At 45.5% G+C, this 24,404-nt stretch overlaps 2 protein-coding genes across 3 annotated transcripts in view; one reads left to right on the top strand and one right to left on the bottom strand.

Moving 5' to 3' along the window:
• Positions 1 to 10,799, bottom strand: part of FAM118B (family with sequence similarity 118 member B) — a 47,893-nt gene extending 37,094 nt beyond the window's left edge. For both annotated transcript variants that reach the window (XM_069565437.1, XM_069565438.1), the window contains exon 1: positions 10,681 to 10,799. The gene's annotated coding sequence lies outside the window, so the exon portion shown is untranslated. The remainder of the gene's footprint in view (positions 1 to 10,680) is intronic.
• A 1-nt stretch (position 10,800) lies between these two features.
• Positions 10,801 to 23,146, top strand: RPUSD4 (RNA pseudouridine synthase D4). Its single transcript, XM_069565436.1, has 7 exons — positions 10,801 to 11,066; positions 11,438 to 11,603; positions 13,072 to 13,273; positions 18,237 to 18,330; positions 18,409 to 18,553; positions 19,785 to 19,882; positions 20,582 to 23,146. Exons 1-7 carry the CDS (start codon positions 10,875 to 10,877, stop codon positions 20,819 to 20,821), a joined length of 1,137 nt encoding a protein of 378 aa, XP_069421537.1. The 5' UTR covers positions 10,801 to 10,874; the 3' UTR covers positions 20,822 to 23,146.
• Positions 23,147 to 24,404: the final 1,258 nt, after the last annotated feature.

Here is a 24,404-nt window from a genome sequence, read left to right as displayed (position 1 = left end):
AGCCTGGTGGGCTGCAGTCCATGGGGTTGCTGCGAGTGAGACACGACTGTGCAGCTTCACTTTCACTTTTCACTTTCATGCATTGGAGAAGGAAATGGCAACCCACTCCAGTGTTCTTGCCTGGAGAATCCCAGGGACGGGGGAGCCTGGTGGGCTGCCATCTATGGGGTCACAGAGTCGGACACGACTGAAGTGACTCAGTAGTAGTAGTAAGATCAAGAAGAAATTTATGGTAAATAGGTTATCATTGTGATAAAATTCAATGACATCATTAGGACTCATCCTCCTTTACCTTTTGGAAGCATCTAATACCAAATTCCATTCTCATCTCCTTGGATGCTGTGTTTTCCTGGCCTTCCTCCCATTCCTGTAGGGGAAGCTCTTCTTACTCTGCCCATTCCCTGAATGTGGACCGTCCTCAGGGCGTCTGAAGCTTTCCAGTCCAACCACGTTACCTATTCCCTCCTCTCCCCACCGCATCTATTCCAGTGGCTTACCATGTCAACTAAATGCTAATGTCTCCCTAATCTGTGTCTTCAGCCCAGATCTTGCCTGTGTTTCAGACCCATGAGGTACCTACTCAGAGTTTCATTACACAGTCCTTCAAAACACAAACACACTTTTAGACAGTCCTATTTCAACCTTAAAGATCAAAGCATTGTTTGACACCCTGTTCCTTATCATGTGTTGGAGCTATCTGAGTGGCAGAAATAAGTTCTGGGTGATAGGATTATTGGTGATTATGTCCCCCTTTCTGTCTCAAGTACTAATGTAAGTATTTACTGATTTTGAAAGAACTGTCCTCTACTTTAAGAAAGTTTTTGCGAGTACTTCCCTGGATCAATTTCAGTAATCCCTTCAGAACAAGAGAATAAGTGACCAGCCAGAACATAGGGAAGTGGCTAAGCTTATGACTGTGTGTGCACTCAGTCATGTCCAACTCTGCGACCCCATCGACTGTAACCCACCAGGCTCCTCTGTCCATGGGATTTTCCAGGCAAGAACAGTGGAATGGGTTGCTATGTCCTACTCCATTAGGACCGTAAATTAGCCGATATTCGTTTCAGGATATTTTTCTCTTAATAAAAATTAACTGAAAAATATTCTCTTTGATCTGCAAATGAACTGAGAGATAAAAACACTGTTTATACCTGAAACTAGAATCTGAAAGCTCCAGAAAGAGGCTATCATCTGCTACAAGGGCCACTGGAGCTAGAATGGCTAGGCTGACTTAGAAGAAACAGCCTGAACAGCACTGCTTTGCAGAGCCGGTGGCATCAGTCTTAAAAAGCAGCCAGTGAAAATAATTGAGGAAAAAGCTGAGAGCAAAACAGGTTAGGAAGACCTAGAAACATACTTTCATAAAAAGCGAAGGAGGTCAATGCAAGACCGAGGAGTCAGACGGAGCAACAACAGAGGGCTGGGCGGCCTGGGTGCCAGGGGGACACTGCTCAGGAGTGGGGTGGGGTGGGGAGCATCTTTCTTTTCTGAGAAAAGGAGTGGTCACATGTAGGCACCTGGGGAATACGAGAGGGACAGCGAAGCAGAAAGAGCAAGTGATCCCACCTGGAGAGAACGCTGTGGGTATTTTCGTTTATAAGGAGAAAAGCAGTTTTCAGGAGGAACTTCTGGGGCAAGTTAAAGCATCCTGGTTTCATGCTGCTATCAATTCAAAAAACAATATTCTTAGGAGCTTGCCCCTGCTTCTACAGGATACATTTTCTTATATGCAAGTCCCCTTCATGGTTTTGTTTTGTTTTCAATTTTTCTTCCTTTGTTTACCTTAGTGTTTTATAGAAAATTATGATGGGCCCTCTTTGGAGCTACTGTATCCATATGACAAGAATGGACGTGTGAAAAAGGATCAAAGGAAAAGAAAAGATGGGGAGAAAAATCACAGAAATGATAGAAGAAAATGTCCCAGGATTGCACGACATGAATTTTCAGAATAAAAGGATCCACTGTGGACCAAGAATAGCAGAAGAGGAAAGACCCACACCAGGATACACCATCATGGAACTCCAGACCACCAGGAATGCAGGGACTGTCCTCAAACTCCCAGTGAAGGCGAAAAGAAAAACCGAACCAGCAGAACAAGGGGATGCAGAAAGGGTGTGAACCTCCACACCTCAAAAACACTTACAGACCCTGGGAAGTATAAGGACACCTTCAAAACTCTGAGAGAAAAGCACTTCTAGCTTGGGACTCGACTCTACTTCCAAACTATCAAACAAGTTTGTGGGCAAAATAAAGTCCTTCAGATATTTCTTAGGACGTAAGGACGTAACCAAGACATGTGACGTCATGGAGCCAGTAATCCCTTGAAGGAGCCCAGGAGGAGTAACCCCATGGAGCCAGCCCAGGAGGAGAGTAAAGGTCCGTTTCTGAATGAGACTGACAGGGAGCAGTAAAGGGAGGAGGAAGAAGACCGCAGGCTCCAATAGGAAAAATGGAAGGGATGCATCTGAGCACACAGAGGGTGTTGCTGATAAGAACGTGATTCACACCTTGGAGCATCCGGAAAAAAAATTAACTCCGGCAAGTGAAAAACCAGGCACAGGTGAAGCTACAGAAGGCCGGGCAGAGCAGGAGCACTGGGCTCAGCGGCGGAGGATTCAGGGCAGAGGCACAGACACAGGGGTGCTCCCCGGGCAGGGGTGAGGGCGCAACACCGACCCCTGGGCCCCGACCCAGCCCTCACTGAGCCCAGACTCCTGGAGGAGTGACCTGCTGTGGCTTCCAGGTACCTCAGGGGACTCTTCCCAAGCATGTTGGGGAAATGCTGACCAGGACACTGGATCAGTCAACTCAGAATTGATTTGCTTTTCTAAGTCAGTTAACAGTGCAACTCTCCCTTTAACAGCTAATGTAAGTCATTTTCATTAAACCAAAAATATCATTAGGACAAATGCAGCATGTTCCAAACGTCAAAGATAAATAAACACACACACACATCCAATCGACTTTTTTTTTTACATTTTTTTATACGGCCAATGAGTCTATGGCAAAGAAGATAAGGATACACGATGGGGAAAAGACATCCTTGTCAACAAATGGTGTTGAGAAAATGGGACAGCAACCAGCAAATGGTTGAAACCAAACCACTTTCTTACACTGCAGACAAAAACAAACTCAAAATGGATTAAAGACTGAAATGTAAGATCCAAAACCAAAAGCTTCTAGAAGAAAACACAGGCAGATCGTTGACCTTGATCTTAACAATTTTTTTTGGATCTGTCTCTTCCGGCAAGGGAAACAAAAGCAAAATAAACAAATGGGACTACATCAGTCTTAAAAACGTCTTTGCACAGTGAAGAAACTATCAACAAAACAAAAAGGCAGCCTACTGAGTGGGAGAAGATACTGTATTTGCTTCGATCAGAATTAAAAAGATACTGTATTTGGAAATACATCAGATAAGGGTTAATACCCAAAATATACAAAGAATTCACACAACATCAAAAAAACCACCTGACTAAAAAATGGACAGAGGATCTGAACAGACGTTCTTCCAAGAAGATACACAGGTGGCCAACAGGCACATGAAAAGATTCTCAACATCACTAACTATCAGATTCTCAACATCACTAACCACAACGGATACCATCTCGTACCTCTCAGAATGGCTGTATCAAAAAGACAAGAAATGACAAATTCTGGTGAGAACGTGGAGAAAAGGGGACCTTCATGCATTGCTGGTAGAACTGTAAACTACAGAAAACTATATGGAAGTTCCTCGAAAATCTAAAAATAGAATTGCCAAATAATCCAGAGATTTCACTTCTGCGTATTCACCCAAAGGAAACAAAAACATGAATTCAAAAAGATAACATGCGCACCAATGTTCACTGCAGCATTATTTACAAGAGCCAAAATATGGAAGCAACCTAAGAGTCCACTCATAGGTGAATGGAATATTACTCAGCCCAAACAAAAATGAAATCATGCCACCTCTGACAACATCTAGAGGGTATATTATGCTAAGTGAAATAAATCAGAGAAAGACAAATACCATATGATTTCACTGATACATGCAATTTAAACAAGCAAAAACAAAAATGAATCAAGCCCAGGGATGTAATATACAGCATAAGGAATATGGTCAATAGCAGTCTAGTAACTTTGTATGGGGACAGATGGGTACTAGACTTATTGTGGTGATTTCATAAAAATGCAAACATCAAATCACCATGTAGCACACCTGAAACTAACATAATGCTTGCATATATTGCAATTTAAAAAGCCATTTTTGACTCACTGTGAAATTTTTAAATGATAACAGAAAACAGGTTTATTCAACTTTAAGTAACCATCTGTTGCAAAGACCTTCCTGAATTTCTCCAGGGATCCTTATATCCTTTGGCTTTTATCAACAGCATTGAAAAGTCCCTTAATTTTCCATCATCCATGCACTGGAAACACAGTTTCCAGGTTCATCCTTCCAGTGTATATTCCTTTTGCCATAAGACACTTGGTCATCTTCATTTATACAAATGCCACAGAACACACAGTTCTTGAGATGTTGAATGCTCCAATGTAACATTCCTGTTTTACAATCATAAAATGCTGTCTAATAATCTGAGTACCCACTACACACTAGGAACCAGACATATTTATCTTCTTGCTCATCACAACAATTTTACTAAGTATCATTAATTCCATTGCACATATGATGAAACTGAGGTTGAGATTAAATGCTTGTAAATAAAGTGCAAGATGCAAACCCCAGTCTGTTTTAGAAGCTCATGTTGTTTCTGGAATATCACACCTGCCTCGTTTCCTGCAAGTTCTGGAATGTCAGTGATCATCTTGTTGTTCACTCCGTCCCCTTTCCTAATGAGAAATTTAGGGTCCAAAACTTTGAAGTGATTCCCCTAAATGGCAGAATTAGACCAAATTCCTCGGCTCTTGACTCCTACTCTATTTTTATTCCACAAGTCTATGCACCCGGTGCTGTACGAGGTGCTGGACAGCGCTAGCCTTTATTACTAACTCTGTGTTGGGCTCTACTGTGCTTCAACCTGCACTGACTCACTCAATCCTCACGGCGGTCCTAGGGCACAGATTAATTCCATTTGACAGGATGAAGAAACTAAAGTGAGAGAGCTTAAGTAACTTTGCACACGGCTACACAGCTAGCAAGCAGCAGAGCTGGTCTGAAACCCAGTCTGTCTGACTCAAAGTGTAAGCTCTTAGCATCCGCAAGGTGGACAGTTTACATTATCTCTTCTGAATGCCCATATGGTTTTAGTCTTCTAATTAAAAGTGTACACAGGATGGGTGGACCCTTCTTGAATCCAGATGATTCAAACAAATGAACTGTTAGGAAGTGAAACCAACTGGAAAATCTGTGCACTGACCGGTTGCTCAGTAATACCCAGGAACGTATTTTTTAAGGTGTGATCACAGTACTGTGCTTATGTTGAAAACTAGTCCTTATCTTTCACGGATACATACCCAAGTGTTTACAGACGAAATGATTATTTCTGGGATCTAATTCAAAACCATCTGGGAGTTAACGGTGGGATGGAGAACAAGACCGGCCTGGTGCTGGTTGGCTTGAGAAGCTAGTGATGGGTACATGAGGTTTATTAGTTTTTTTCTATCATGCAAATGTTTGAAAATTTCTACGATTACGAAAGAATGCGTGATTTTTTTTAAAAGGCAACAAAACTCATGATATTAACACTATTTGGAAAACAGAAATATGAATGATTTTCCTTCTACTTTTTTATTTTCAATTTTCTATAATACTTTTATAATGGAAAACATAAAATAAGCTACTTAAAGAAATTCCCTATTTTCTCAAAAGAGCCAGAGCAAGTCCACCCATAATTTAATGAGGTTAAAGTATCATGACAAAAGGATTTCCCACCTCTTAATCAGTTAACTACCCATTCATACACTTTAAAATGGGCCACTTTCTGAGGACAAGTACGGTCTTTTTTTTTTAATATTTAGTATCTATTTGGCTGTGCTAAGTCTTATTTGAAGCATGTGGGATCTTCGATCTTCATGGCAACAAGCAAGATCTTTAGCTGAAGCATGTGGGATCTAGTTCCCCAACCAGGGCCAGAACCCCAGGCCCCCGCATTAGGAGCACAGAGCCTTAGCCACTGGACCACCAGGGAAGTCCCCAAATATGGTCTTTAAACGGGCCAAGAGCACAAAGGCACACAAACGCAGAACAGATTACAGAGAGATTTAACAAAAATAACAATGGTCACCCAGATTGATGGCAGTCATCACCTGGTAGTGTGGTACACACGTTGAATTATAGTGCTGTACAACTGAATCTTACATAATAATAATAGTAAAGAGAATGGAAACCCCCAAAACAGATATGGTCAGGTAAAAATGGGCGATGATTCAAGGGATAATATATAACATGCTTTGGTTTAAAAGCAGAACAAAACTAACTAGTGATACTGTTACTCTTGAGAGTTAGGCAGAGTTTGGGACAAAGACCTTGAACGTGTAAGGCTGCCCTCTGCATGGACCTTAGCACAGAGAGCTCCTCCTCGCCTGTGTATGGCCAGCGGGGGACAGGACAGCCACAGCTCCCGGGACAGCTGTCTTCTTCCTCAGTGACACAACAGTAATTTCCACATGTCACAGTATGAAAATAAAGTTTGGGAAGTAGTGGCTTAAGCTCAAACTGTCCTGACCATTGAACAAAAGCTGAATAAACGTGTAACAAGGGGCAATGGTACATCGTAATTTCTTTTTGAAATGTTGGCACAGAAAAAAGCACACACCGTGTTATAGGTCAATACCATTGTTTCTGGGTTTTTTTTTTCCTATCTGCACTCCCTCCCACACCCCACCCGTGAAATCTCAAGGTGTATTCCAGCAGCATTCAATGAAGCAAACCTCCGAACATAAATGTCAGCTCAGGGGTGTAAGGTTAAACTGTGGGAACAGGAGCAAAATCCTGAATCCCTGTGCCAATGCTAAACGTATTCAAGGTAAGTCTGACATAAATTCCACTTGATAAGAAAGAGACATACTTAAGTGTCAGTGGATGGTAAGTCTTCATAGAGTAGGAGCTTAGAGCTGATAAGGATCTTCTTTTATTATTAAATTTTTCATTGCACCTCATAGCACAGGGGATCTTAGTTCCCTGACCAGGGATCAAACCTGCACCCCTGCATTGGAAGTGTGGAGTCTTAACCACTGGACCACCAGGGAACTCTGAAAAGACAATAAACTGAAGCCCAAATTACTCAAGTTCACAAGCAGCTCAACTGGGGCCAGTTCCCAGCTGCCAACAACTGCACTTCCCAGGACACCTCCAGAGACCTCTTGCTAATTGCCTCTTTGAATCTCTCTAAAACCATAAAACAATCTCCAAGTACTTCCTGCTTTGCAGGGAAACTGAATCGCTGGTTAATCTGCAACCAGCAAACCACTGTCAAGGAACCAGAAGTTAACCTCATGCCACTAATTAATCTTAAATTTGTGAAATTTAAACACAATTCCCTTTATTAGTCAGTTCCTGTTTATGAATTAAAAAGAAGGCTTTGTCATTCTTGCACAGGATAGAAAATATTTTTAAAAGCAAACTATCATGGTCTTCTTTATATAGTTATGGGAGAGACACATATGATAAGTATATCAAGATCTATGTATAGAAGCCATGTTTGTGCTCTGTAAGAATGAAGACATCACTAATAAAATTCCCCTCCTAGTACTGAGAAAACAGTCCAGACAAAAGAGGCCTCAACCAAAAAGAGAAAATATGAGATTGGTGGAGAAGCAGAAAAATCAGCTACCAAGACAGGATCAACTGAATGAGGAAGAGGAAAAAGATAATATGTATCTCTGCATAAATTCTTTTTTTTAATATAAATTTATTTACTTTAATTGGAGGCTAATTACTTTATAATATTGTATTGGTTTTGCCATACATCAACATGAATCCACCACGGATGTACACATGTTCCCAATCCTGAACCCCCCTCCCACCTCCCTCCCCATACCATCCCTCTGGGTCATCCCAGTGCACCAGCCCCAAGCATCCTGTATCATGCATCGAACCTGGACTGGCGATTCGTTTCTTATATGATATTATACACGTTTCAATGCCATTCTCCCAAATCAACCCACCCTTGCCCTCTCCCACAGAGTCCAGAAGACTATCCTATACATCTGTGTCTCTTTTGCTGTCTCGCATACAGGGTTATCGTTACCATCTTTCTAAATCCCATATATATGCGTTAGTATACTGTATTGGTGTTTTTCTTTCTGGCTTACTTCACTGTGTATAATAGGCTCCAGTTTCATCCACCTCATTAGAACTGATTCAAATGTATTTTTTTAATGGCTGAGTAATACTCCACTGTGTATATGTACCACAGCTTTCTTATCCATTCATCTGCTGATGGACATCTAGGTTGCTTCCATGTCCTGGCTATTATAAACAGTACTGCGACGAACACTGGGGTCTGCATAAATTCTTGTGTACTGAGAGCAACTTTATTTCAATAACCAGCAAGTGCCTAGACTCACAGGATAAACATTAAGGAAACAAACTTCTGTATCCATATTGACTAAAGCTGTACTGTGATATCAAGCAAACAAAACTCTTCAAATTTCTCTCACAAAGTTTCAACAAGAAAAATCTCAAAGTTCCTTCTCCACGAAAAAAAAAAAAGGGGGGGGACCAGTGTTTTTATTCCTAGGCACTATAGTGTATGCCTCGGGTTAAGGTGAAACCCAAGAACACAAGGTCTGAGTCACTGACAATGACATCTGAGTAGGTTCTTCATTTTGTTTCCTGCCACAAAGAAAATTCTGCAGTCACTTTTTGAACACTACTAAGGACAGGTTAAGGCAGAAGTAGGTTCCCCGGCCCCGACACAAAACCATAAAAGTCCTTCACCTAAAACAGGCTTGTAATTAACGTAAGGACACAAACTTTAAGTCCTGAAGTCCAAATTTTAGAGTCCCTGGAAAGGAGGCTTCAGGTACCTACAAAATGTATAATGTGGGACTGTTTACTGAAATTAGAAACTGGGTCTGGGGCATTATCAGTAAAAGGTGGTAATTCTCAACTTCTACGCATCTGTGTCTTTCCTGTGAATCTGCGGAGGAAAAACAGTAGGAGAGACAGAGGCTGTTTCCCCAGTCTCCCTTGAAATTCTTCACATTTATAACCATTACTTCTCATTACAGAAACACACACAGGCTTTCTTTCCCCCTCTTTACAAATATATCTACTCCTTCCTCCACTCTTTAGATAAAAAAATGGACAGAAATCAGATGATTCAAAATGTTCAGACACACCTAATACAAGCCTACAACGCACCTCACCCAGTCCAGGGATATTTGTGAGTTTACTCTGCACCAGATAAGGGGATTTAAAAAAAAAAAAAATGAATGAATGAATCCTTAAGGCACTCACTGTTCAACAGCAGCTGCCAACTGATACATCTTGACCTGCACAACTCAAAAATCAATTTAAACTCAAAGAACAGTATGGTGTAGGGAAGAAGATCACTGAACCAAGCACAGCCTTACTACTGCCCACCTAGTTTGCAGCATCCTAGCCGATTTCCCTGCTCTCAAAGCCCCCTCCTTTTCAAAATGTCCTGCGTTCAACTGTCAGATTCATTTCTACCTTTCAAGGAGTCTCCCTCCTGCTCCAGAAGCTTCAGACTCCTTAGATCACAGACTCACATCTAGATCAAACTCTTCTTCAGGTTAAAGTTCTTCTACAGGTTAGCTCCACTTACCTGTTCAACTCTGTTTCATGCCAATCCTTTTTAGGGGGGCAGAGCACAAGGCTAGTTTCACTAACTCGTCTGGCAACCTTCATGCTCAGCAGTAACTGTTTCCTCTATCGTCAGCGCAGACCCATTCGCTTTCTGACATCCCTTTAAGGCTCGAGCATCATCCTTAACAAATGGCAGGTGTGTCCCAAGCTACTTTTATAGTGTTACTATCCCAACTAGACGTTCCTCTTCCCTGCCACCCCTCAGTGAAGTCAAAAAGTCTTGACTTCGTTAAGTCGTAAGCAGTATGGGCATGCGGGTCCCAACGCTGCACTTTGTAAGAGAAAGGGAGGGTCTGGAGAGACTGCAAACGGCGGAGGAGGAAATGAAGGAAGGAGAAATGGGAAGGGAAGGTTCCTGCTCTGTACTTTGTCTTCTCTTTGGAAGCCGCGGCGGGGGGGGGGGGGGGGGGGGGCGGGAGTTGAAGGAGGAGACTCCAAGAAATGAATTCTTGAAGACGGCAGAAGAAACTCAAGGTGCTCGCCAGGAAGGAAATATAGGCCCCTGGGTAACGGAAGGGGCTCCCCATCACCCCTGGGAGAGGACTAGTTACAACGTGAAACAAAGAGGTTGGGAGTCAGGAGGTGAGGGGTGGAGAGGTTTCACTGATCCCGCATCTCCGAAGGTCGAGCCATAAGGAAAGGAGAAAAGACGGGAGGCGTCCCTCGGGGCAAGAGGGACAGGGTGGGCGCCTCAAGACCGCTCTGGGGCGAGCATTCACGGGGCATCTCTTCTACCAGGCGCGGGGGCGGGGAGGTGGTTTTGAGTGGGGTCATCTCTCAAAGGGAGAAACGGTTTCCCGAGACAGGGATCTCCGAGAACGGAAACCCTGGGTCCGCAGAAACGTTAAAGCTTTGAGGCACCGGCATTCCGCAGTCCCAACCCGGCTTTCGCACACACTCACCGCGTCTCCTCCAAACGCCACCGCTCCAGCTGCAGCTACCGGCCGGCGCAGCCGCACTCAGCGCGCACCGCCCCGACGTGATGCGCCCCGGGCCCCGCCCCGCCATGCCCACGTGACTCGCAGGGCCCGCCCTCCCGTCCTTTCGTTGCTCTCCTGTGGGCGTGGCCTTGCCTCGCCCCTCCCTTCTCGGCAAGATGGCGGCGCCCGGCTGCAGCGCGCCCGGCCTCTGGGTCCGGGGCTCCGGGCAGTGTCTCGGAAGTCTTTTCACCCTCTACTCAAAACCACTTTGTTCCGCTGCTGCTGCTGCTGCCTCTCGGCCCCTGGATGCTCAGCGATTAGCAGAGAGACTCCGGGCCCAGAAACAGCAACAAAAGACGAAGGAGCCGGTGAGTCCAGAAAGACCACAACTCCCAAGAGGCAGTGCGCTCACTGGGGTGAGGGAGGGAAGTAGGCGGGTCCTCTGACACCTGTCAGGTAAATGTCGAGGGCTTGTGGTGGGAGAACTGGGAGAAAGCGAAGGGGACAGCTAAGCAAGGTGCGAGATCTGCCTGTGGGCTGGGTCTTTGGCTCCTGCCGACCCCAGCCTTAAGCCCTACTTGGGGACCAGTGGGACAGACACGCACCCCTGCTCTCAAATTACTCGAGGAAGGCGCTCGTCTAGTGCAGAGATACAGGCATTCCCTTCCCAAATTCTCACCCAGATTTAGTGAAAGACCTCCTCACCGGACATTGCCCGTCTCTCCTTCTCTTCCCCTAGGCGCCCACAAACCCTGTTCAGCGGAGAGTGCGAGAACTAGTGCGGTTTACAGAGCAGCTGCAGCGCGTCCACCCCAACGTGCTGGCTAAGGCGCTGAGCCGGGGAATTGTCCATCAGGACAAGGACCTTGTGGTCATCAATAAGCCCTACGGTCTCCCTGTGCATGGTGAGGAGCACGTGGCGGGGAAGCGGGAGGGGCGCTGCTGCTTTCTGTTACAAGGAAGGGCAACTCTGACATTACTCCCGAGTCTTCCTGAAGCTTTGCTTTCAGAGTAATTAAACTTTTGTAATGAAACTCCAGTACTTTGGCCACCTCATGCGAAGAGTTGACTCATTGGAAAATACTTTGATGCTAGGAGGGACTGGGGGCAGGAGGAGAAGGGGATGACAGAGGATGAGATGGCTGGATGGCATCACTGACTCGATGGACGTGAATCTGAGTGAACTCCGGGAGTTAGTGATGGACAGGGAGGCCTGGCGTGCTGCGATTCATGGGGTCACAAAGAGTCAGACACGACTGAGTGACTGAACTGAACTGAAGGATACTAACGTATGTAAGACACCAGAGAGGACACAGAGATAAATAAGATGGTCCCCATCTTCCAAGCATCTGGCAGCCAGCAGTATGGAATTTGCTGTGTGCCAGCCTCCACCAGGGGTTGCTATAGAGGACCAAGGCTGTGTAGTTCCTGTGTTCAAATTATTTTCCATCAAAATTGGGAAAAAGGACATAACATGTGTTGGTGTATAACTAGCAAAACCCCAGAGCACCTTGACCCTAATGGACACCTCGACCCTGATGTTTTTTATTTTCAGAGATAGCTGGAGTGAGTCAGGAAAGATTGATAGAAAAAATGCATTTGTGGAAAGGGTTTTGCTGGAGGGAAAGGCATGTTTTAGCTAGACGTACAAATGCTTTGGGGGGAGATACAGAGATGGTTGTACATGAAAACAAGGAATTAAGTTAGACATTGCCTAGTGCTTTGTGTGTATTTTTTTCTCTTGATCCTTCCATTAAGTTTCTTTCCTTTTCATTCCCCAAGAAATAATTATCCTGATATTCACATTTTGTAGATAAGAAAACTAAAAGTTGAAAAGGGTAAGTAATCTGTCGAAGGTCAATGGCTAGTTAGGAGGCTCCATAGAATGGAACCCAGGAATGCCCATCTTTCAACTCCTCGGTAATGCCTCAGGAGGGCCTTATGTTCTTGCATTTCTCACTAGGGTTTACTTGGCAGATTCTCAAGCCTGTGTTTATATAGTGAAATATCAGACCTCCTCATTTTGGTTGCTAATTTTAGTTTGAGTACATAAATACCTTTAAAAAATTGTTTATGTCTGAGGAGAAAGCCACATACCTTGGGATCTTGTTTCTTAAAGTTTATTATGCATATAAGTCACTTGGGCGTTTTGTTAAAATGCAGAGTTTGATTCATTATCTGGGTTGGGGGCCTGAGATTCCTTTCTAGCAGGTTCCCTGGGCGTACTGACATGTTGCTAGTCCCTGGACCACACTTCAGTTTTACTGCCCTCAAGAGCATCTGCTGTTAATCCAGTAATCTGCTTTTCCCAAGTCGAGGTCTTTGATGGGATCTTTCCCTGGCCACTCAGGTCTCTGGCTCTTTCCTTCTCAGGTGGCCCTGGGGTCAAGCTCTGCATCAGTGATGTACTGCCTGTCCTGGCAAAGATACTTCACGGCCCCAAGGCAAAGCCACTGCACCTGTGCCATCGGCTGGACAAGGAAACCACAGGTGTGATGGTGTTGGCTTGGGAAAAAGAAGTGGCACATCAAGTCCAAGAGCTGTTTAGAACCCGTCAGGTGACAAAGAAGTACTGGTATGAAACCTGTCGATAGCGGGCGAGGTGGTGTAGGCCCTCTTTCATTTCTGCAGCTCTTCTTACATCAGGAATCCCTGGTGACAGATGGCACTGTCTTAGGATCTCTGGAGATATAAAAATTATAGGAAATAGATTTAGTGCTTAGACTATTAGAGTCTGATAGTATAGTGGTTCCTAATTATGGCTGTACATAAAAAGTATTAAAAATTAATTATGCAAGTAATATGATTTATTGTTGTGGTAAAATGTCAGACAGCATGGATAAAGCAAAAAAAAAAAAGTCCTGGAGAATTCTCTCATTATTATTATCTCTATTATTATCTCATTATTATCTCTGTTATTCTCGTTCCTTCCCTTGGGGTAGTTTGGTTTTTATTCCTGTGGAGCTTACTCATCCTATTTACATACGTGTCTGATGCAGGTTCAGTCCCTGAGTTGGGAAGATCCGCTGGAGGAGGGCATAGCAACCCACTCTAGTATTCTTGCCTAGGAAATCCCATGGACAGAGGAGCCTGGTGGGCTACAGTCCACAGGGTTGCAAAGAGCAGGACACGATGGAGTGACTGAGCACACTGATATGTATACTGTGTGTGTGCATGTGTGACATTGTACAGTGTACACTGTACTTTTCCGACTTAACTCTTCGTCTGTAGACGTGTAACTCACGTTGGTGCATATAGACTCACCTCAGTTTTTGTTTATTTGGCTGTGCTGGGTCTTAACTGCAGTGTGCTGGATCTTTGATCTTCACTCTGGCATGTGGAATCTTCAGTTGCAGCATAGGAACTCTGAACTGTGGCATGTGGGATCTAATTCCCTGACGAGGGATCGAACCCAGGCCCCCGCCATTGGACCACCAGAGAAGTCCCAATCTTAGTTTTTTTTTTAATAAATGTAATTTATTTTTTTAATTGAAGGATAATTGCTTTACAGAATTTTGTTGTTTTCTGTCAAAGCTCAACATGAATCAGCCATAGGTATATACCCCCTCCCTCCTGAACCTCCCTCCCATCTCCCTCTCCATCCCACCCCTCTAGGTTGATACAGACCCCCTGTTTGAGTTTCCTGAGACATACAGCAAATTCCCATTGGCTATCTGTTTTACATATGGTAATGTCAGTTTCCATGTTACTCTCTCCATACATCTCACCCTCTCCTCCCCTCTCCCCATGTCCATAAATCTATTCTCTGTCTGTTTCTCCATTGCTGTCCTGCAAATAAATGCTTCGGTACCATCTTCTTAGATTCTGTATATATGTGTTAGTGTGTGATATTTATCTTTCCCTTTCTGACTTACTTCACTCTGTATAATAGGCTCTAGGTTCATCCACCTCATTAGAACTGACTCAAAGGCATTCCTTTTTATAGCTGAGTAGCATTCCATTGTGTATGTGTACCACAACTTCTTTATCCATTCATCTCTCAATGGACATCTTGGTTGCTTCCATGTTCTAGCTGTTGTAAATAGTGCTGCAATGAACAGTGGGATATATGTGTCTTTTTCAATTTTGCCAACCTTAGTTTTTTTTATAGAAGAAAGGTACATGAGCAAAAATGAAACCACTCCTATCCCCCATCTACTCAGTTTCCTGTTTCTGAAGCAGTTGCTGTTGCTAGTGTCTTGTGTAAACTTGTAGAGTTATGTGGGATATGTATAAGCAGATGATTGTATGGCAGCGTATTTTGCATTGCTTTGCAACCTGCTTTTTTCACTTGGAGGGAGAAGGCAATGGCACCCTACTCCAGTACTCTCGCCTGGAAAATCCCATGGACGGAGGAGCCTGGTGAGCTGCAGTCCATGGGGTCGCTAAGAATCGGACACGACTGAGCGACTTCACTTTCACTTTTCCTTTCATGCATTGGAGAAGGAAATGGCAACCCACTCCAGTGTTCTTGCCTGGAGAATCCCAGGGACGGCGGAGCCTGATGGGCTGCCGTCTATGGGGTTGCACAGAGTCGGACACAACTGAAGCGACTTAGCAGTAGAAGTTTTTCACTTGGACAGTATATCTTGGAGGGCCTTCTGTGTTGCACAGTTAGAGCTGTCTCCTCGTCAATGGCTTTATTGTATGTATTCGTTGTGTAGATATATCATAACTTCCTTATTGATGTTTAGGCAGTTTTCAATTTTTCAAAGCCTCTTGCAAAGAATATGTGAGTATATCCTTAGGACAAATGCCCAGAAATGGAATTACTGGGTTGAAGGGTGCACACTTTATAAAATTTGAATAGTTACTACCCAAGTTGCTCTCCAAAGTGATGCTGCTGCTGCTGCTAAGTCACTTCAGTCAAGTCCAACTCTGTGCGACCCCATAGATGGCAGCCCACCAGGCTCCCCCATCCCTGGGATTCTCCAGGCAAGAACACTGGAGTGGGTTGCCATTTCCTTCTCCAATGCATGAAAGTGAAAAGTGAAAGTGAAGTCGCTCAGTCGTGTCTGACTCTTAGCGACCCCATGGACCGTAGCCTACCAGGTTCTTCCGTCCATAGGATTTTCTAGGCAAGAGTACTGGAGTGGGGTGCCATTGCCTTCTCCACCAAAATGATGATGTCAGTTTTTATTCCCACTAGCAGTGATGAGTATCCACTTCCCATTATGCCTGATCAATTCATTTTTAAAAGGTTTGCCACTCTGTTGGTAAAAATATATATACTTTATTTTCTGTTCCCCTGTTAACTGGTGGTGTTGGCTGGTTTTGTGTGTGTGTGTGTGTGTGTGTGTGTATGTGTGTTTATCAGCAGTTTGAGTTTTCCTTTCTGTGAACAGACTTTTCTTTTGCCTGTGTTCTATAAGGTTATTTTCTTTTTGATTGGTGAGCGGTCTTTTCATATTTTGGATGTTAGTCCTTTTTATATTATAGATTTTAAAGTTGCTTTGCTATCTTGGGAACCTTAAAAAAAATCTATATGCTTGAGACCCACCCACAGAGGTTCTGATTCATAAGTCTGGTGGGTGTGAGGTTTAGGTATCTGTATCTTTAAAAAGCTCCACAAATGACTCTGATGAGGAATGAAGTTTTAAGAATCACCTCAATGAGAGATGACAGGTAATGGAGCAAGTTTAGCATGGTAGCTAAATGCTCAGAAAGATCTGTGTTCAGCTCTCACCTGTGTTATTTACCAATGTGAGACTTTAGGTAAATTATTGAGCCTCTCTTACTAGATTTGGGATTCTTTGAGAGCAGGGATTTTTTTTTTTTTCCTCTTTTTTGGTTGGGGCATGTGGTGCACACAGCATGGCTTAGGGAATTTTCCCAACCGGGGTTTGAACCCAGACCCCCTGCAGTGGAAGCATGGAGTCTCAACCACTGGGTGGCCAGAGAAGTCTGACCAGTAGGGATTTTTGTCTTATTCATCCATATAAAACCAGTGCCTACCTAAATCATTGCCTGTTTACATTTAGTGAATATTTATTGGCTGAACGTTTTTGAGCAGGAGCATTAGGTCATTAGGAAGGGTCATCTAGTGGTTATAAATCAGTGTAAGTATGGTAAAATGCATCAGATAGCAGTCTGAGCTGCTACCAACCTGCAGCTGGGTGTCCAGAGTGTGAGATGTTATATCTGAGAGGGCTTTTGACTCCTGGGCCAGCAATTTTGTTTTAGGCTGATTGACCTGGAGGAGGTTTAAACGTAAGGACAAATCAGAGTCTTCTACCTGTCTGCGGTGTGATAGACCTCCAACAAGAGAGGTTGGGAGTGAGTTACTGAACTGTGTTTGGGGTTCCTGTGACTTTTGGAGCACATTTCCTCCGTGTTTTATCTACCTGGCAAATAGAGCAGGAGCAGTCCTATGAATTTTTCATTCAGTTCATTTTATTTATTCATTTCTTTCCTATGCAACTTGAACTTACCATCTTTTATCCTTTAAAAAAGAAAGATATAAATGATATAAAACTATATTATCCCCCTTTAAAATGAAACTGCCCATACTCACTTTTAAAGGCTGGATGAAAGACCATGTTACTAATATAATTGTTTTTGTTTGTTTTCCTGTTTCCCACCCCCCCCCCCACAGTATTCTGCAATCAGCATATTTACTTTAGTAGCAGAAAAGATAGGTTTGTAAGAATAGTGACAGCTGTCAGGCTAAGCGCTATACCAAGAGATTATTTGGGACCCTCTGACCCTCAGAACTTGCTATCAGTTCAGTTCAGTTCAGTTGCTCAGTCATGTCTGACTCTTTGCAACCCCATGAATTGCAGCATGCCAGGCCTCCCTGTCCATCACCAACTCCCGGAATTCACTCAGACTCATGTCCATCGAGTCAGTGATGCCATCCAGCCATCTCATCCTCTGTCGTCCCCTTCTTCTCCTGCCCCCAATCCCTCCCAGCATCAGAGTCTTTTCCAATGAGTCAAATCTTCGCATGAGGTGGCCAAAGTACTGGAGCTTCAGCTTTAGCATCAGTCCTTCCAAAGAAATCCTGGGGTTGATCTCCTTCAGAATGGACTGGTTGGATCTCCTTGCAGTCCAAGGGACTCTTAAGAGTCTTCTCCAACACCGCAGTTCAAAAGCATCAATTCTTTGGTGCTCAGCCTTCTTCACAGTCCAACTCTCACATCCATACATGACCACAGGAAAAACCATAGCCTTGACTAGATGGACCTTAGTCGGCAAAGTAATGTCTCTGCTTTTGAATATACTATCTAGGTTGCTCGTAACTTTTTTTCCAAGGAGTAAGTGCCTTTTAATTTCATGGCTGCAGTTACCATCTGCAGTGATTTTGGAGCCCCCCAAAATAAAGTCTGACACTGTTTCCACTGTTTCCCCATCTATTTCCCATGAGGTGATGGAACAGGATGCCATGATCTTCGTTTTCTGAATGTTGAGCTTTAAGCCAACTTTTTCACTCTCCTCTTGTAGTGCAGAAAGTCCAGCATGAAACCTCTAAGTAGCCAAATAACCAAGGAGCACTTCCTCATCTTTACGGCTCAGGCAGGGTTTGTGTGTCCCCCCAGGGCCATCACCGTGCGCGTCCCGGTGCCTGAAGCGGGAGTCGTGGACATCCCCATCATCGAGAAGGAGGCGCAGGGCCAGCAGCATCACCACAAGGTGGGTGGGTGAGCCCCTCTGGAGGGACGGGTTTTCTGCTCGTCCTTTGAAGTCACGTCTCAATTTCTTTGGCTGCAGATGACGCTGTCCCCAAGCTACCGTGTGGATGACGGGAAGATGGTGAGGGTTCGGAGCAGCCGGAACGCACAGCTGGCAGTGACTCAGTACCAGGTGCTGAGCAGCAGCCTGTCCGCCGCCCTCCTGGAGCTCCAGCCTATTACCGGTGAGGGTGCTGTTCTGTAGCGGGTGGCAGAGCCGCGGGGCTCCTCAGGGCTTCACACAGGGTCTCGTGCTGGGCCCTGCCCTGCCTCTGAGCTCCCAGTATTGAGGTGCTGAGGTTGTACCAGAGTGTGCTTCTGATGCTGATCCAAGGCTGGGAGCTCTCATGGGGATGGGATTGTGAAAAACAGTAGCATAAGGATGTGAACAGTTTGCTTACGTTTATTTAAAAATTTGCAAACGGGTTCCTCAAAAAGACGTCTGTCCACCGCTGTTCATAGCGGCGTTATACACAGTAGCCAAAAGGTGAACACAACCCGCATGTCCATCAGCAGATGATTGGAAAGACATGGTGGTACTTCATGCAGTGAAATATTACCCAGCCATAGAAAAGAAGTAGGTTCTGACACGTGCTTCAGCTGGATCAAACCTTACAGACACTACACTAAATTAAAGAAGCCCAGCGCAAAAGGGCACACACTGTATGATTCCACTTATGTGAGATACCTAGAGTCAGGTTCGTAGAGACGGATAGCAGAGTGGCGGTTGCAGGGGCTGGAGGGAGGAGGGGGAGGGGAGTTACGGTTTATGGGGACAGGGTTTCAGTTTGGGGCAAAAGGGTTCTGGAGATGGACAGTGGTGATGGTTCCAGAGCAGTGTGAATGTACTTAACGCCACTGAACTGAACGCTTAAAACGGGTTAAAATGGTAAACCTTGGGGCTTCCCTGGCGGTCCAGTGGTTAGGACTTCGAGCTTCCACTACAGGAGCACAGATTCCATGCCGCTTGGGGAACTTAGGTCCTGCATCCCCTGCTGTGCAGCCTTAAAAAAGAGAATTCCTAATGAACTACTTTCAAATTCTGTTTTTAAAAAAAGTTCAAATTTTATGTATATTTTGCCATAATATAAAAATAAATGTGCCAAGCAGTACTATTTAATGTTATACGATAAAGTTATTTTTTAAAAAAGCGAAAAGCATGGCAGCGATAGACCTCTAGTTGATCAGAGTGGTTATGTGTGGTGGAAAGGGAACTGTGATGGGGAGGGGTACTTAGAGGCTTAACGGTATTATTTCCTAATAGCTCATCATTTGTTATATTATCCTTTACACTTCATTGTAGTTGGGGTTTTGCCAATTTTACTGTGCTTTGATTTAATATGATTAGAAGCATATGCTGCCAGTGGTATCGTTTCTATAGCTAATCACAAGTTTCCTCCCTTTCCCTTTTTAAAGGAATAAAACATCAGCTTCGCGTTCACCTGTCTTTTGGGTTGGATTGCCCAGTCCTTGGTGATCACAAGTACTCAGACTGGAACAGGCTGGCCCCCCAGGTAATATCTTTTTGACCCAAGATGCAACAGAATAAGGGAGAAAACTTATGCCTTCCCCTTGTTAAGTCCCTAAAGTCAGTTGCAGCAAAGGCGTGTCAATGGTTTTCAGACACAGCACCCTGCCAGCTGGGCTTCCCTGGTGGCTCAGCAGTAAAGCATCCACCTGCAATGCAGACATGGGGGTCACGGGTTCAGTCTCTGGTTCGGAAAGATCCGCTGGAGGAGAGCATGGCACCCACTCCAGTATTCTTCCCCGGAGAATCCCATGGACAGAGAAGCCTGGCAGGCTACAGTCCATGGGGTCACAAAGAGTCTGATACGACTAAGCAACTAAACAACAGTAATCCTCCTGCTAGCTCTTTAGGTTAGGGAGAAATTCAGAAGCAGACAGGAGACTTTCTGAAGGCTCAAAGCAGCCTTTCATGCTATTGCTAAAGAGCCTTGGTGGAAACTTGTTTTTCACTGTTACATCTCATTCTCGGAAAGGCAGAGAACTGGCCAAAGAGCGCTTTCCCAGTGTGGTGGGTTTTCTGTCACATGGGTTCTGAACCCTTCCTAGAGATGGTCCAGAAGCAGGCTGTCCCTCACTGTCATCCGGGGGGGGTCAGTGATGGGGCCCGGAAGTGGAAGTCTTCTACCCCTGGCTGTTGGTCAGAGGCGCCGCCGGCCCGGCTCTCACGAGCTCTTTCCTTTGTGTAGAAACTGTCTGCCGGGATCCTGAAGAAGCTGGGGCTGCAGCAGTCCAAGGCCCGCCACCTGCCCCTGCACCTGCATGCCTGCCAGCTGACCCTGCCTGCCCTGCAGCCCCAGAAGGAAGAACTCACCTTGCTCTGCAGGCCTCCTCGCTACTTTGTCAACTCCCTGCGCCGTCTGGGCTTAAAGATGCCGAGTCGGGACCATAGTGCGGGTGATGAAGCCGCACAGCCAGGAGCCCAGTGAAGACGGTCGGGCAGTCTGCCCTGAATTCTTCACTTTGTTTAAGGGACTCTGCTGACTTCTCACCGGGGCCAGACTCCAGAAGAGCCAGGTGTGAAGAGTTGGAGAAACCGCTGCTTCGAGGCTTTTACTGGAGGCTAGCATCTGTTTCCCACCACTCTGGTCACACTCTGGGAAAACCAGCAGGCAGCTTCCCTGCCTCCAAGTCGACAAGAGTCCAGGATCAGGAGAGCGAAAGCCCGGGACTGCTGATCCGGCATGGTTTTTACCTAGCAATGAAGCGCTTGACCTATCAGGACGGTTCCTGTGGTTGGAGAGAACGTGATGGTTATCTAGTTCAGAGAGGGATTCAGGAGCAGTTTCTGTCCTCATGGAGGTCACAGGACCGCTCAGCAAAGCCTTTCTGCTTGATTTGTTCAGTCCCAAATTTTTAAAAATATTATTATTGGAGTTCGATCGCTTTACAATGTTGTGTTAGTTTCTGCTGTGCCACCAAGTGAATCAGCCCTGTGTATACATACCTCCCCTCCCTCTTGAGCCTCCCACCCTCCCATCCCACCCCTCCAGGTCATCGCAGAGCGCCGAGCTGAGCTTCCCATGCTACACAACTGCCTCCCGCTAGCCATCTACATTTTCCAGACGGTAATGTACAGATGTCATTGCTACTTCCCAGTTCGTCCCACTATCTCCTTCCCACCCCATTTCTACATGTCCACCCTCTACATCTTCATCTCCATTCCTGCCGGGCAAATAGGATCAGCTGTGCCATTTTTCTAGCTTCTATCTATAGGCATTAATACACAATATTTGTTTTCCTCTTTCTGATTTCATTCTGTATGGCAGTCTCTAGGTCCATCCACATCATTACAAATAACCCAGTTTCTTTCATTTTTATGTGTAATATTGTATATATGTACACATCTTTATCCATTCATCTGTTGATGGATCAGTTGCAGATTCTGTAGACAGTGGTCAAGGATTCTCACCTGGCTCAGCCCAGGAGCCTTGCTGTGCGAGTGATCGTGGAGCCTGTGAAGGGGTGTTCAGTGAGCAAGAAAAGCGGGTGTAAACGACGGGCAGGTAACAAAAGCAAGTAGAGCAGGCAGGGTGTTAGGCCGTGATGGGAGCACCCATATACCTAAAGAGGGCAGCAGTTAGCTCCAGCTGAATGTCACTCCGGGGGAACAGATTTCATAACTTTTTTCAGAGTGAGGAAACCCAGCCATTCATGTGAAATCAGCCAGCATCTCACTAGCTAAGTCAGGATTTTGTTAGCTTGGATAGACTGCTGCTGCTAAGTTGCTTCAGTTGTGTCCGACTCTGTGCAACCCCATAGACGGAAGGCTCCCCTGTCCCTGGGACTCTCCAGGCAAGAACACTGGAGTGGGTTGCCATTTCCTTCTCTAGTGCATGAAGGTGAAAAGTGAAAGGGAAGTCGCTCGGTCGTGTCCGACTCTTCGCGACCCCGTGGACTGCAGCCCACCAGGCTCCTCCGCCCATGGGATTGTCCAGGCAAGAGCGCTGGGGCGGGGGGCCAGCGCCTTCTCCAGCTGGATAGGCTAGCAGATCATATTTGCAGGTTGGGTTTCATCGGCAGGCTGTCTGTTTGCAATCTCTGTTTAAAGACTAGTGTAGATGTTTGGGAAAGGGCCATCTTGAGAGTTCTGCATCAGTGGTTGACGTTTTAGCTTCGCGTAGCATCTGTCCGTCTATGGGGTCACACAGAGTCGGACACGAATGAAGTGACTTAGCAGCAGCAGCATTTGTCCTTTCTAGACCAGGGGATGGCTTTGGTTAGTCTGTAAACACTGTAGTTAGTGTTGTGAAGGAGCTGCCATTTCTCGAATCTTCGTTGTTTCAGAAGCAAGCCTGTCCTTGGGTCTCAGGCGGCTGAGCCAAGCACCACTTGGAGGAAAATGAATTTAACCGCTCCTCTTAGTGGTCCGGCTTGCTCCTGTCTGGTTTTTTGTAACAGTACATCTTGCAAACAAATACACCTCATGTTACCTTGCCTGAGCTGAGAAAACTCGGAATGATGGCAGAGTTGGGGAGGGACCCCATTAGATACTCTTTCTCTGTTGAAAACAACTTTCTAAACCCACTTTTCTGTTTACGTAATACTGTTACCCTGCACCATGGACTTAACTTTAGAAGCACAGATGAGGTCACTGTGTGTGTCCTCTGCAGCAAGAGAAGCCACCGCAATGAGAAGCCCTCACATCACAACCAGAGAAGGGCCCTGCCTCGCCACAACTAGAGAAAACCCTCGCACAGCAACCAAAACTCAGTGCATCTAAAAATGTTAATTAAAAAAATTTTTTAAAGATAGTGTTTTTAAAAAATTTTTCGAGGTGCCAGGTTTGGGGGTAGCATCTCCTCAACCCCATCACCAGATAGCTGCAAAGTCAGGGGTTTCCATTACCTTCTCAGGCTTGATAATCCTCTAGAACAACTTTCAAAACTCAGCTCTGCTTGCTATTGCAGTTTTTCTAATGGCAATAAAAGAGGAGACTCATGGGGTGGAGGTCTGCGAGGGTCCCAGACACGAAGCTACCCTGGCCCCTCCCTGGGGATTCAGGACTACCGCAGTCCAGGTGCACAGAGGGTGCCAACCACAAAGGTCACATAAGCTTCAATGCCTGGAGTCTTTATTGGAGTTTCATCATATCAGCAAGATTGATTAGATCACTGGTTATTGAACTCAGTCCAACTCTCCATCTCTAATCACATGATTGGTCTATTGACATACCATTGACAGGCCTGCACCCTGACACTCCCCAGGGGTTATACAAACTGTCAGGACCCATCCCTAAGTAACAAAGACACTCCTATCATTCCAAAGATTTAGAGGCTTCCTCCCAGGAGGCAGGGACAAAAGACAGGCAAATTCCTTACTACACAACACTGTTTGCCCCTTGCACTCCTGTTCTGGAATCATCTCCATGTCCTAGATAGGGACCCCTTCACCTTTTGGCCTCCTTGGTGGCTGTCTGTGTATACGCCTCCATCAGCTAGAGCCTTAAGGTTCTCTTGGACCAGTGGCCTTGAAATATTTCTGTTCACTTCCTTTCTCTCACCCCACTTGGCACACCCTTATCTGCTGTGATCCAGGGCAGTGAGAATGGGGTTTTAATCAAGCCTGATCACCTGGGAGGGTGAAACTCTGCTTTCCTGGGGATGTTCTCTGTTGTGCTCCCAGTCACAATAAACTGTGTGTGCTCAGTCATGTCCAACTCTTTGCTGCCCCCACAGACTGCAGCCCACCAGGCTCCTCTGTCTGTGGAATTTCCCAGGCAAGACTGCTGGAGTGAGTTGCCATTTCCTCCTCCAGGGGATCTTCTTCACCCAGAGGTGGAACCTGAGTCTCCTGCCTCTCTTTCCTTGCAGGAGGATTCTTTACCGCTTAACCATCAGGGAAGCCTTGGGGCCGGGGGGTGGGGGGGGGGGGGGCACGGTAAACAGGCTCCAAATAACTGCTGGGAAGAACGGTTAGAGCTGACTGGGGGTTGGTACGGGTCGGGTAGGGGAAGGACCTAGGGTGACTCCCGGGGAGCCTATCCTGAGTAGCAGGGTAGATGAGGTGGGT

Source organism: Ovis canadensis, chromosome 21 (assembly GCF_042477335.2).
Source record: "Ovis canadensis isolate MfBH-ARS-UI-01 breed Bighorn chromosome 21, ARS-UI_OviCan_v2, whole genome shotgun sequence".
NCBI lineage: Eukaryota > Metazoa > Chordata > Mammalia > Artiodactyla > Bovidae > Ovis > Ovis canadensis.
The sequence above is the reverse complement of the archived record's forward strand: the minus strand, read 5'-3'. Positions and strand labels throughout refer to the sequence as shown.

Bases quoted from the DNA above. Each gene is read 5' to 3' on its own strand.
- RPUSD4 (XM_069565436.1), top strand. From the start codon at position 10,875: ATGGCGGCGCCCGGCTGCAGCGCGCCCGGCCTCTGGGTCCGGGGCTCC. The intron at 11,067-11,437 runs GTGAGTCCAGAA...CTCTTCCCCTAG, and splicing joins AACAAAAGACGAAGGAGCCG to GCGCCCACAAACCCTGTTCA. The intron at 11,604-13,071 runs GTGAGGAGCACG...TTTCCTTCTCAG, and splicing joins CTACGGTCTCCCTGTGCATG to GTGGCCCTGGGGTCAAGCTC.